General features: G+C 45.9%; 2 protein-coding genes across 3 annotated transcripts; both read right to left on the bottom strand.

The window, feature by feature from the left end:
* Positions 1-1,249: 1,249 nt before the first annotated feature.
* On the bottom strand, positions 1,250-13,874 carry LOC129709634 (C-reactive protein-like). 2 transcript variants are annotated; one of them, XM_055656107.1, is made up of 3 exons: positions 13,821-13,874; positions 4,954-5,029; positions 1,250-2,521 (listed from the first exon to the last, which is right to left on the bottom strand). In XM_055656107.1, exons 2-3 carry the CDS (start codon positions 5,015-5,017, stop codon positions 1,905-1,907), a joined length of 681 nt encoding a protein of 226 aa, XP_055512082.1. In that variant the 5' UTR covers positions 5,018-5,029; positions 13,821-13,874; the 3' UTR covers positions 1,250-1,904. The 2 variants fall into 2 exon arrangements, with proteins under 2 accessions (XP_055512082.1, XP_055512083.1); XM_055656108.1 differs by lacking the exon at positions 13,821-13,874 and adding an exon at positions 5,149-5,232.
* On the bottom strand, positions 10,818-13,780 carry LOC129709633 (mucosal pentraxin-like). The gene is made up of 2 exons (XM_055656106.1): positions 13,475-13,780; positions 10,818-12,101 (listed from the first exon to the last, which is right to left on the bottom strand). The coding sequence occupies exons 1-2, from the start codon at positions 13,539-13,541 to the stop codon at positions 11,485-11,487; spliced, it is 684 nt and encodes a 227-aa protein (XP_055512081.1). The 5' UTR covers positions 13,542-13,780; the 3' UTR covers positions 10,818-11,484.
* Positions 13,875-14,025: the final 151 nt, after the last annotated feature.

Here is a 14,025-nt window from a genome sequence, read left to right on the forward strand (position 1 = left end):
TCTAATCTACGTCTTTGGAGTGTGGGAGGAAACCGAAGATCTCGGAGAAAACTCACACAAGTCATGGGGAGAACGTACAAACTCCGTACAGACAAGCACCCGTAGTCGGGATTGAACCCGGGTCTCCGGCGCTGCATTCACTGTAAGGCAGCAACTCTACCGCTGCGCCACCGTGACTGCCCCAGTTCCTCACGGATTCACATTCACCTGGGTAGTTTCATAGTTTCTCAGACTAAAGTGAACTTACTGTCAGCAGATAGACACAAAAAGCTGGAGCAACTCAGCGGGACAGGCAGCATCTCTGGAGAGAAGAAATAGGTGACGTTTCGGGTCGAGACCCCTCTTCAGACTGAGTCAGGGGAGGGGGACATATGGGGGTCAGATCATGAGTGATAGGAACAGAATTAGACCATTTGGCCCTGCAAGTCTATTCCGCCATTCAATGATGGCTGATCTATCTCTCCCTCCTAACCCCATGCTCATGCCTTCTCCCCATAACCTCTGACACCCATACAAATCAAGAATCAAGATAAGGAAGTGTTAGGTGTGAGAACGAGAGATCCAAGGGGGTGGCGATCAAGGAAAATGGTGAATAGATCATTGTCAGCTAGAAGGTAACAACAAAGCAAAGAGAGATAAAATGTAATCAGGGACAGTCAGACTGGACGGAGAACTGGGAAGGGGAGGGATGGAGAAAAAGGGTAAGGAAGGGTTAGAGAAGTTAATGTTCATACCTCTGGGGTGTAAGCTGCCCAAGGGAAATATGAGGTGCTGTTCCTCCAATTTGTGCTGGGTCTCACTCTGACAATGGAGGAGGCCCAGGACAGAAAGGTCAGTGTGGGAATGAGTGGGGGAGCTAATGTGTTTAGCAAGCAGGAGAACAGGTAGGTTTAGGCAGACTGAGCGGAGGTGTTCAGCAAAACGATCGCCAAGCCTGCGCTTGGTCTCACCAATATATAGGGATCCACAGGTGGAACAGCGGATACAGTAGATGAAGTTGGAGGAGGTGCGAATGATCCTCCGACGCACCTGAAAAGACTGTTGGGGTCCTTGGACAGAGTGGAGGGAGGAGGTATGGGGGCAGGTGTTGCATTTCCTGTGGATGCAGGGGAAAGTACCTGGGGAGGGGGTGGTTTGATCTTTCTGTCAGCAGTTCACCTCGGCACTGGGCTGTATCAGTAGTCAATTTAGTGACGGACACTGAGAACGTTAACTGGATATTGGACACAGTCATTCACACGCACGATCCTTTTTGTTTTGATGCTCGTTTATTAAACTGCAATGTTACAGTTCATTCACAATCACTGGAAGCACAGAACACATTGTGAGCTTCCCAAACCTTGGTGTAACAAACAATGTGAAATCAACAGGGTAATACAGAGAGAGACACAGTAATAATTCCAATCAGCACAATCTAAATCAAGACAGGATCAGCCTCCACCACAGGGACTTTCCCACAGTCCGTGTCTGCCCGTCACCACCACCCCCGTGCCCCTGACACTTTCTTGTCTCCATGTGTGTGTCAGAGAGATGGCACCAAATGCACTGGACACCGCTCTGTACTGCTGCACCTTTTAACTGGGTCAGTGTGTGAGGCAGTGCCCTGGTGTTTACACCCTGCTGATCCCTGTAGACATCCACCATGGTTCACCGCTCCCCATCCCTTTCTCAACGTGTGACGGAGAATGGCCGCGACTCTTGTGTACTGAGTTTGAAGATAAACTGGAAGGACTCAGTGAGTTGTCCCTTACCCTGATGTTAACAGCCCTTTATTTAGGAATCAACATCACTACTTCTACTACTGATCTGGTTTAGAGAGGAAAGATCGCAAAGCAAGGTCGTATTCAGCTAGAGCAGTTTGAGGTAATTGAGTTCCTCTCTGCACATATTAATGTTTACTGTATTCAAAGTGGGCAATCCTTATTGTCTTCAATTGCCACAATCCCTTCAAATGTATAATGTGTTGATCCCCAGTCAATGATGTTCCCTCCATACCTGAGACAACCCTGACTGACCTTCTTAATATCATTGTGCTGTAGAACATGATCCCACATATGAACATCAGTTATCTCTCCGACAAAGGACTGATTGATGTCAAATCCTCCACCGACTGAGTCTTGTTCCTGACCTAGAATAAACTGACCAAGCCCTTTCACAACCTGACCCTTTCCACCAACCTTCCGTACACTGCGTCTCCCATTGACCCAGACTGTTATCTCACCCTCGTGAGACTCCCAGGTCACACAGATGTGTCTCAGTAAAGCATTCATTTCTGGGAGGCTAAACGTAATTTTTTGGTTTCCTAATTCCACCCGGAGATGTGTTTTAGATTCTTGCCAAAGCAGCAGTTCATTGGGGTTAGAGTCTGTTGCGTAGGAGAACAAACCGTAATTGCGAGTCTCTTCAGAGGCTGCCCTGAGGCAGACAGTAAAAGCAGTCAAACTGGAGAAATCAGGTGCATGCAACCTGACGAAGCTGTTGGCTGTCTTGGCTGGGAAATGCACTGATTTCCCGTACATTCCTGTAGAATATAAAGAATTAGATTGTTGAATCTCTGTTTGAAATGGTAACATTGTCATCTGGGCTGGAGCACAAGGTATAGAGACAATCTTTTTCCCCCAAGATGGGAATTACAAGTACCAGAGGGTACAGGTTTAAACAGCGAGGGAGAAAGTTAAAACGATATGTAAAAGGCAAGTTATTTTGTATTGTTTACAGAATGGTAGGTGCCTAGAGTACCAGAGGCAAGAATGGACATTGGACCAATGCAAATGATGCTGGAGGAGTCATAATGGGGAATACAGAAATGGCTGATGAATTGTATACGTTTTTCATGCAGTCTTCACAGGGAAGACACCAGCAACGTGCCTGGAATTCAAGAGATTCAGGGGGCAACGGTGAGTGGAGTTGTTATTACTAAGGAGAAGGTGACTTGGAAGCTGAAAGGTCCGAAGGTGGATGTCACCTGGATTAGATGGTCTACACCCCATGTCACTGTCTCCGACTACATTCTATCTTTGTCCCGCCCCCTCCCCTGACATCAGTCTGAAGAAGGGATGCAAGCAGAAGCCTCCAGGTGGCGCATCCCGGGCAGTGCTGACGACAGAAACTGTACCACGGTGACTGACTGAAGTAGCCAATTCTGCAATAACCGACCGTCAACCGTCACTGACCGACCGGAAAGACGTGATATAGAAGATGGCCGGACACGAGGAAGAAGAGTCTGAAGAAAGGTCTCGACCTGAAACGTCACCTACTCCAGAGATGCTGCCTGACCCACTGAGTTACCCCAGCATTTTGTGTCCACCTAGGTTTCTGAAAGGTGTATCTTTAGAGATTGTGGAGACATTAATGGTGTTCTTTCAAGAATCACTAGAGTCTGGAGTGGACCCAGAGGATTGGAAAATTGCAAATTTTACTCCACTGTTCAAGAAGGCTACAAAGCAAAAGAGAGACACTATAGGCTGGTTAGCCTGACTTCAATGGTTGGTAATATTTCAGAGTCCATTATTAAGGATGAGGTTTCCGAATACGATAAAATAGGCTGAAGTCAGCATGGTTTTATGAAGGGGAGACCTTGCCTGATAAATCTGTTGGAATTCTTAGAGGAAGTCAAGTGCAGGATAGAGATACAGGGTCGGTGGACGTGGTTTACCTGGATTTTGAGAAGGCCTTTGATAACATGGCCCACGTGAGGCTGCTAAAGAAAATGAGAGCCCATGGTATGAGAGGTAAGAAACTTTCATGGATAGGTTGGCTGGATGGCAGAAGGCAAAGAGTGGGGTAAAAAGGTTTTTCTTCTGGTTGGCCGCCAGTGTCCAGTGGTGTTCGCTGGAGTCGGTGCTGGGGCCGCTACTCCTCACGTTGTTTATCAATGAGTTGGATGAGGGAATTTATGGGCAAATTTGTGGATGATACAAAGATGGAGGAGCAGGTAGTGTAGAGGAAGCAGGGACTCTACAGAATAACTTGGACAGGTTGCGAGAGTGGCCAAATAAGTGGAAATGGAATACAGCACAGCAAGGTGTGTGCACTCATGCATTTTGATGGGAGGAATAAAGGCCTAGACTATTTTCTAATTGAGAGGATTCAGAAATCAGTGGTGCGACGGGACTTGGGACTTGCTGTTGCAGGTTTCCCAAAAGGTTCATTTACACGTTGAATTGGTAGCGAGGAAGACAACTGACATTTATTTAGAGGGGACAAGAGTATAAATACAGGGATGTAATGCTGAGTCTTTATTAGGCTGTTGTGTTTAAGAAAGAACGGCAGATGCTGGAAAAATCAAAGGTGGACAAAAATGCTGGAGAAACTCAATTGGTGACGCAGCATCGATGGAGTGAAGGAATAGGTGACGTTTTGGGTTAAGAGCCCCACATCAATCTGAAGAAGGGTCTCGACCCGAAACGTTACCTATTCCTTCATAGATGCCTCACCCGCTGAGTTTCTCCAACATTTTATGTCTACCTTTATTAGGCTGTGGTCAGACAGCATTTGGAGTATTGTGAGAAATTTAGGGCCCCATTGGGAGAGATTTATTTAGTTAGAGGGTGGTGAATCTGTGGAATTGATTGCCACAGACTGCTGTGGAAGCCAAGGCATTGGGTATTTATAAAGTGGCGAAACAGATTTTTGATTAGTAAACGTGATAAAGGTTATGGGGGGAGGCAGGAGAATAGGATTGAGTGGGAAAGATAGATCAGCCATGATTGAATGGTGGAGTAAATTTGAGGGGCTAAATTGCCTAATTCGGCTCAGGACTTATGAGACTTATGAAACACACTGCCATGGGTTGGTGGAAACAGATACAATAGCAGTGGTTAAGTGTTTAGAGAGACACACGAACATACAGGAATAGAAGGGTCCAGACCATGTGCAAGGAGGTGGAATTGGTGGCACCAAGTTCAGTACAGACACACACTGTCCAAACACACAATTAAACCTCATACATACCTATACTGTCCGATCCTGGCAGGTAAATGCACATCACAAGCACAATTGTAACGAAGGGCTTCATTCTGTGTCCAACCTGTTGAAACAAAGAATCTCTAATTCATTTCATTTCACTTGGTGCCAATCGATTGAAACTGAGAACCAGCAGCCAGTCCCGTGTGTCAGCAACACACAAACAGCCCCTCTGGTACTCACTGTGTCTGACTCCAACAAGCCGGTTTCACATCGGGGGGTCCAATACCCTGGGCACAAGATGCTGCAATTTATATCCTGCTGAACCCAGTCACAGGCAATCGCAGAAGAAACAGAGGGGGTGAAAAACCTGGCGGCCAACAGACAGTCCGAGAGTCGCCATTGATCTGTGTGTCAACATCAGTCAACATCAGAGTCCAGATTTTTGTCAACATCAGAGTCCAGAATTTTATCGATCTCTGACAGCTGATTCCAGGAATGCTTGCAAAGCAACTTTGATGCTACTTTCATTCCTTTGTGCAAACGTGTTCAATCAGTTGCTTCAGTGGGTACAACTTCCTTCTCATGGACCTGGACTTCCTACCACAGGCGTGAGGCTGACAGGCCAATAATTCCCAGGGACATGTACTGTACTTTATCCTTGAGTGGTCCAATCTTTACACTGGTTACCTTCATGTAAAGTTAGATAAATCCCTGGAGCGTGATCCAGTGTATCATGAGACATTGTAGGAAGTGGGGGGAGAAATTATAGGGGCCCGGCAGAGAGACTGCATCATTGTTAGCCACGGAGGAGGGAGCGGGATACTGGAGGGTGGCAAAAGTTGAAGGGCTGCAGAGATAAGCCAGCAAACTACAGGCCAGGAAGGCCTAACGTCAGTGATGCAAAGGTTAATGAAGGGGATTCTGAAGGACAGAAGCATTCAGCATGGCTTCATGTCTGGGAAATTGTGACTAACAAATCTGAGAGAGAACCAGGAGAGGAGGGAGAGTGTTGGTCTGGAAGTGAACCAAGCAACTGGGCCTCTGCAAGGACAGGACCAAGGATTGAACAGAGGAGATGGCAGCTGGGCCAACACTAGCAATGAGGCAATCCCGACTGGAGAGAACCATATTGGAATCACTCCAGGTTTTGAGATGTTTCCAACAGTATGTTGGTTTTGTTTTATAATCGCACGTCTGCATTATATTGTCGGGGCATTGGTTTCAGTGAGTTAATGACCTAAACCAATTCAACCGACTACATGGAGAGCACAAAGGGCAGACGGGGTTGTGCTGATGCACAGGCATAGAGAGTGGAGTGAGTAAATATCAGCATAGAGACCAATAAATGGGTCACTCAGTAACTTGTGGGAGTTCACGAGGAGATGGGGCCACAACATTCCACATTAGTGATAGATGAAGCAACTGAGTGAACTGTAGACAGATTTATGGTGAACAAAGACTGGTGGATGAACAAGTTGTAAGGAGGGCACAAGGAGCCTGGAAAGGGATATGGACAGGTTAACTGAGTGGACAATAAGTTGGCAGATGGAGCATAATGTGAGAAAATGTGAGGTTTCCCACTTTTAGAATGACGAATGTAAACACAAATATTAATTGAACTGAGTGAGACTAAAAAATGGTGATCCACAGAGCGATCATGTGATCCAAATGCATCAAACACATATATTTAGCAGGCAGATGTAGCAGGTAATTGGAAGATCACATTATGTTGGTCTTAATTTCGAAAGTTATGATGTGTAAAAGTAGGGAAGTTTTAATGCAACTTAGCGGGATGCTGGTGAAGTTGGTCCTGGAATGTTGAACACTTAATATTGCAGAAAGCATTGATGTTTTTTTAATAAATATTCCTCTTGTATAATTTTCATTTAATAATTATGTATTAGTTATGGAAAAACCTCGGACCAATAAAACTAGACGGGCCGCGGTAAAACCGGCTGCAGGAGACCGCGGGCGTGCGGAAAGCCGGCGGCCGTCTATTTCATCCTCAAAGTCGCTGGCAGTTTGCTCAGCTACCTCGGATTTAGTTCCTGCAGGGAGCAGCTTGGCAACCCCGAAGGGGGGTAAGTCCAAACAGAAATCTATCAGGCATGTACTCTCTGATGATTCAGGCCAGGAGGATACTGCTCCCACATCAATGACTGATGTGCTCGGCCGTTTATCACAGATGGAGCACCTCATGGAGAGGATGCTGACACACATTATGCTCCGTGGTATGGAGGCATATCCAGGCAGCCCTATTCTAACACCTGTCGCAGCTCCTGGTACAGGGCTGCTTATTTCCTCCCACTCGGATGAGGAGAGTTTAGGAGATCGTTATACAGCTGACTCCGAATATGGATGTGTGTCGGAGGCTCATGCTGCAATGCATGATATGCGGAGTTACATATACAAGAGTTGCCCGCTCTGGCCTCCAAATTTGCTGTTCCTTCACACACAGGAAAACCACTTCTTGGGGAATTGGCCTCAAGCTTCAGCAACCATAAGAGAAAACTATGGTGGGAATGAATGCAAAATACCCCACTCCAGAGAATTGTGCAACTTTAAATGTGCCTTTAGTCAACGCCTTTATTTGGGGTTATATTGGGCCTAACATCAAAGCCAAAGAGATGAAGCTCCAACGCATCCTGAAGTTATTGTCTGCAGGCATCACGGCTTTTGCCAGGTCGATCGATGGCGGTCCATTATCTGATGTTCAGCAAGATGCTATGGCGCTGATGTGCAACGCCTATTTCGAAATAAATTGTTTCTGGAAAGACGCTATCAGGCGAGTACTGAACCCGAAGTTTGCACATCTGTGCAGGGCCAGTAATGTTCAGCCTCCTAATCTCCTCTTCAGAGAAGACCTGAGTAAGCAGGTCAATGACTTGCACAATGAATCTAGAGCAGCAGGATTGATTAAAGCATTTCCAATGAGCAAGTCTCCGCTCTTCCGGCGTCAGCACCCCTACGCCTCTACTAGCAAGAAGCGGTTTTCTGAAGCCACCGGGAGCTTCAGATTTGTAGGTGAGCTGGGCCAAAGATAAAGATGCAGCTGGTGCCCAACTGCGAAGCAGCGTTAATACTAATTTTATGTCGCATACCTCCGTATATCTGGGCCTGGTTAAAAATACCCCTCATAAATTTGGATACCAATGGGTGAGGGCCGATAGGATGGTGCCCCGATCCCAGCAGCAAGTATGACGATAAAACACTTCGAGCAGTGCTAATAGCCCTGTAAATAAATTTTTTGTCAAAATATAAAGTTGAAAGGAATTCCAACACATCGGCTATATCCGCCGTAACGTAACTTATATGTGAATTGAGACAAAAAACTTTCCATTGTTTGATGTAGGAAATGTACTGCTTCTTAGTGCCTTCCCGCCAAGCTGCAGTGATTACGTCCACCATTCGGTCGGATAATCCGAGCCCCAGAAAAGGTCTTCTTAGACTCTGCAAATTAATCGGTTGATTCTGTCATGCAGAGGATGAGATTCCCGAGAGACGGGATGAATAAGTAAGTATTTATGTTTATGAACAACCATATGTGGTTCTGTTAGCATTCCTAACAGTAATGGGAACCATGGTTTCGTAGTCCAGTTAGGCTCTACTACAATACCCGAAGCCAAGTCTTGCATGATTTTTTACGAGTACCGACTGATGAGGCAAAATGGAGGGAAGGCATAGAAGAACATTCCCCCCAGTCTAATGAGAATGCATCAATAACTCCGCCCCTGGGTCTGGCTCCCATGCTACATATCTTGGCAATTGGTGATTAAGCCTAGATGCAAACAAATCAATATCAGGTGTTCCATAATGAGCAATAATGTCGTTAAACACTTTGTGATCTAACATCCACTCCGTGTGATCATTAAATTTACGTGATCTGGTATCTGCCACCGTGCTAAACCCCAATTCCTCAAATATGAGTTTCGTAGCTGAAACAGCTAGTTTTTCCTTCCATCACAGTGAGGAGGTGTCTGGTGAACTCATTGTGGTGGATGTTAAATTTGTGTTTATTGTGTGTTTTTGTTATTTTATTATATGTATGACTGCAAGGGACCAAAATTTCGTTCAGACCCAAAGGTCTGAATGATAATAAAGGATACTTTGACTTTGACTTTGACTTTGACGGCGATCTTCTGCTACCAGTGTCCCTGTGATGCATGTGCCTTTGTTCTCCTTGACAGTGGAGGTCACAGGTTTTAGACGTGGTACCAGTGTAGCCTTGACAACTAATCACTATGCACTTGGTAGAGGGGAATGTGTAATCCACCAGTGAATATCTGATAGTCATGATGAGCTGAGGACACTGGCAGCTTTCCCACTCACCAGCTAAAGTTATAGCGCTACTTCCTAACACCGGCAAGTATTATCAAGGGTCTGTGCAGCCTATTTGTATTGTTTAGTTTTGTTTATTTTAAAGATACAGCAGGGAAACGGGCCCTTCGGCCCACTGGTTCCACGTTGACCGGCGATCCCTGCACATTAACACGATCCTACACCCACGAGGGACAATTTACATTTACCAAGACAATTAACCTACAAATCTGTACGTATTTGGAATGTCACCCCCGCCCACCCACATCTCTCCCCCCCCCCCCCCCCCCCCAATTTCTTACTTGTGCCCTAACTATTTCTCCCTCCCCTCCATTCCTTTGTTTAGTTTCATCATTCACAACTCTTCAATCCTTTTCTCTCCCTTCTTCTGTCTTTTCATCTCTGGCTTTTGTCCAACCATCTGCCTATCAAAACCACACACACACGCACACACGCACACACACGCACACACACGCACACACACCTACCTTGTCCCATAACCCTCGAAACCCATCCTATCCATGTACTTGTATAAATTGCTCTTAAACATTATGATAGTACCTGCCTCAACTACCTCCTCTGGCAGCTCATTCCATGTTCCCACCAACCCTTGTGTAAAAAAACATCACCCCTCAGGTTCCTATTTAATCTTTCTTCCCTCACCTTAAACCTTTTCCCCCATTACCCTACTCTGTGCATTTACCTGATCTATTCCTCTCATGATCTTGTACACCTCCAAGAGAATTACCCTTCATCCTCCTGCGCTCCAAGTGACAACCGGCAACAAACCATCGCATGATCAGTGCGATAAGTGGAGGAAAAGCTTTTTCCACCCAGAGAGTTGTGAATCTGTGGAATGTTCTGACACAGAAGGCAGTGGAGGCCAATTCACTGGATGTTTTCAAGTGGGAGTTAGATTTCGCTCTTAGGGCTAAAGGAATCAAGGGATATGGGGTAAAAGCAGGAACGGGGTACTGATTTTATTGAATGGCGATGCTGGCTCAAAGGGCCGAACGGCCTACTCCTGCACATATTTTTTCTATGTTTCACCTCTCAGAGCGACATGAACCACTGAAGCCCGTGGACACTGGAATACCCTCTGTCCGATGAAGTATGTTGTTCCATCATTGTTACTGGGTCCAACTCCTGCGAGTCCCTAGGCAAGACAGTGGGAGGGCTTTGACCATAAGGTTGCAGTGGTCCCAAGCAGTGGCTCATCATCTCCTTCCCAATGAGGTGGGGGCAATAGATGTTCTTCTTACCTCCCTTTGTTTGAACAAAGTTATCAGGAAAAGGACAATGACTGGGTGTCAATGGCCTCGACTGGCCAGCATGGTGCTACACCTTACACCAGCCAGTGGAGTTCTGCCCAGTTCCCCACGGATTCACATTCACCCGGGTTGTTTCATCGTCTCTCAGATTAAAGTGATCTTACTGTCAGCAGATCAGCTCCACACTGGGCTGTGTCAGGAGTCGATTTAGTGATGGACACTGAGAGTGTACTGAGTGCATTAACTGGAACAAACACACACACACGCACGCACAAACACACACACACACACACACACACACATGCACGCACAAACACAGAGTCATTTCTTAGAGAAGATCTTTGTTGTTTTGATGCTTGTTTATTAAGCTGATGAAACTGCAATGTTACAGTTCAATCACATTCACTGGAAGCACAGAACACATTGTGAGCTTCCCAAACCTTGGTGTAACAAACAATGTGAAATCAATAGGGTAATACAGAGAGAGACAGTAATAATTCCAATCAGCACAATTTAAATCAAGACAGGAACAAACCTTTTAACTGGGATGCCCAACTATTCCCAGTGGGGTTTGAGGAAGGGCTCCAGCAGATTGGACGAGGAGGGGAGTCGGGTTAAAGAGGGCGGACTTGTCTGTTCTGAGCAGTCCCTGTGCTTCAGTCAAGGGTCAGTGTGTGGGGCAGTGCCCTGGGGTTTACACCCTGCTGATCCCTGTAGACATCCACCATGGTTCCCCGCTCCCCATCCCTCTCTCAATGTGTGACGGAGAATGGCCGAGACTCTTGTGTTTTGAGTTTGAAGATAAACTGGACGGACTCAGTGAGTTGTCCCTTACCCCGACATAAACAGCCCTTTATTCTGGAATCAACATCAGTACTTCTACTACTGATCTGGTTTAAAGAGGAAAGATCGCAAAGCAAGGTTATATTCAGCTAGAGTAGTTCGAGGAGATTGTGTTCCACTCTGCACATTTAAATGTTTACTGTATCTAATTTGGGCAATCCTTATTGTCTTTAATTTCCACAATCCCATCAAATGTATAATGTGTTGATCCCCAGTCAATGATGTTCCCTCCTTTCCTGAGACAACCCTGACTGACGTTCTTAATCTTATTGGATTGGAGAACATGATCCCACAGGTGAACATCAGAGATCTCTCCGACAAAGGACTGACTGGCGTCAAACCCTCCACCGACTGAGTCCTGATCCTGACCTAGAATAAACTGACCAAGCCCTTTTATAACCCAACCCTTTCCACCAACCTTCCGTACACTGCGTCTCCCATTGACCCAGACTGTTACCGCCCCCTCTTGAGACTCCCAGGTCACACAGATGTGTCTTAGTAAAGAATTCATTTCTGAGAGGATAAACACAGATTTGTGGCTTCTGAATTCCACCCGGAGTTCTATTTTAGAATGTTGCCAAAGCAGCAGTTCATTGGCGTCAGAGTCTGTTGCGTAGGAGAACAAACTGTAAGAGCGAGTCGCTTCAGAGGCTGCCCTGAAGCAGAGAGTAAAAGCAGACAAACTGGAGAAATCAGGTGTACGCAGCATGACAAAGCTGTTGGATGTCTTGGCTGGGAATACCACTGATTTCCCGTACATTCCTGTGGAATATAAAGAATTAGATTGTTAAATCTCTGTTTGAAATGGTAACATTGTCATCTGAGATGGAGCACAAGGTATAGAGACAATCTTCCACAAGGTATAGAGACAAGTACCAGAGGGTACAGGTTTAAACAGCGAGGGTGAAAGTTAAAACGAGATGTAAAAGGCAAGTTTTTTGTATTGTTTACAGAATGGAAGTTGCCTGGAGTATCAGAGGCAAGAATGGACATTGGACCACTGGAAAATTATGCTGGAGGAGTCATAATGGGGAATACAGAAATGGCTGATGAATTGTATACGTTTTTCATGCAGTCTTCACAGGGAAGACACCAGCAACGTGCCTGGGATTCAAGAGATTCAGGGGGCAACGGTTAGTGGAGTTGTTATTACTAAGGAGAACGCATTTTGGAAGCTGTCACCTGGACTAGATGGTCTACACCCCAGGGTCACTGTCTCCGACTACATTCTATCTTTGTCCCGCCCCCTCCCCTGACATCAGTCTGAGGAAGGGTCTCGACCTGAAACGTCACCCATTCCTTCTCTCCAGAGATGCTGCCTGACCTGTTGAATTACTCCGGCATTTTGTGTCTACCTAGGTTTCTGAAAGGTGTATCTTTAGAGATTGTGGAGACATTAATGGTGTTCTTTCAAGAATCACTAGAGTCTGGAGTGGACCCAGAGGACTGGAAAATTGCAAATTTTACTCCACTGTTCAAGAAGGCTGCAAAGCAAAAGAGAGACACTATAGGCTGGTTAGCCTGACTTCAATGATTGGTGATATTTTGAGAATGATCCCAGGATGAGTGGGTTAATGTATGATGATCGTTTGATGGCTCTGGGCCTGTAATCGCTGGAGTTTAGAAGGGCGAGGGAGGACTCATTGAAACTTACCGAATAGTGAAAGGCCCGGCTCGAGTGGATGTGCAGGGCACTGCCTCATAGCACCAAAGGGCACAGCCTCATAGAAAGTCAGAGGGTGGTGAATCTGTGGAATTGATTGCCACAGACTGCTGTGGAGGTCAAGTTATTGGGTATTTTTAAAGTGGACAGACAGATTTTTGATTAGTAAAGATGACAAAGGTTATGGGAAGAAGGCAGAAGAATAGGATTGAGAGGGAAAGATAGATCAGCCATGATTGAAAGGTGGAATGGTAGATTTGAAGGGCCAAATTGCCTAATTCGGCTCAGGACTTAAGTAAATTATGAAATACACTGCCATGGGTTGGTAGAAACAGATACAATAGTGTTTAGAGAGCCACACGAACATATAGGAACAGAAGGGTCCAGACCATATGCAAGGAGGTGGAATTGGTGGCACCAAGTTCAGTACAGACGCACACTGTCCAAACACACAATTAAAACTTCTACAAACCTGCACCTGCATCTGATCCCGACAGGTAAATGCACATCACAAGCACAATTGTAACGAAGGGCTTCATCCTGTCTCCGACCTGTTCAAAGAAAGAATTCCCAATTCATTTCATTTCACTTGGTGCCAATCAATTGAAAATAAGAACCAGCAGCCAGTCCCTTCTTCTTTCATGTGGCGTGCACAGCCTAGAGTTGTTCAACAACTTGTTCTATTTGATCTTCCGTTTGTGCACGTCGAGTTGATTGCATTAGTCGAAACAGGGCGGACCACCTGAAGGTTGCAATCTTCCACCCCAGCAGCCAGTCCCGTGTGTCAGCAACGCACAAACAGTCCCTCTGGTACTCACTGTGTCCGTCTCCAACAAGCCGGTTTCACCTCAGGGGAGGGTCCAATAGTCTGGGCACAAGATGCTGCAATTTATATTCCGCTGAACCCAGTCACACCCAATCGCAGGTTGGAACTGAGGGTGTGGAGCAAACTCTGCTGCCATTAATCTGAGTGTCAACATCAGAATCTAGATTCTTGTGGTTAGGATTTTGTCATGACATCCG

Source organism: Leucoraja erinacea, chromosome 26 (genome assembly GCF_028641065.1).
Source record: "Leucoraja erinacea ecotype New England chromosome 26, Leri_hhj_1, whole genome shotgun sequence".
Taxonomy (NCBI): Eukaryota; Metazoa; Chordata; class Chondrichthyes; order Rajiformes; family Rajidae; genus Leucoraja; species Leucoraja erinaceus.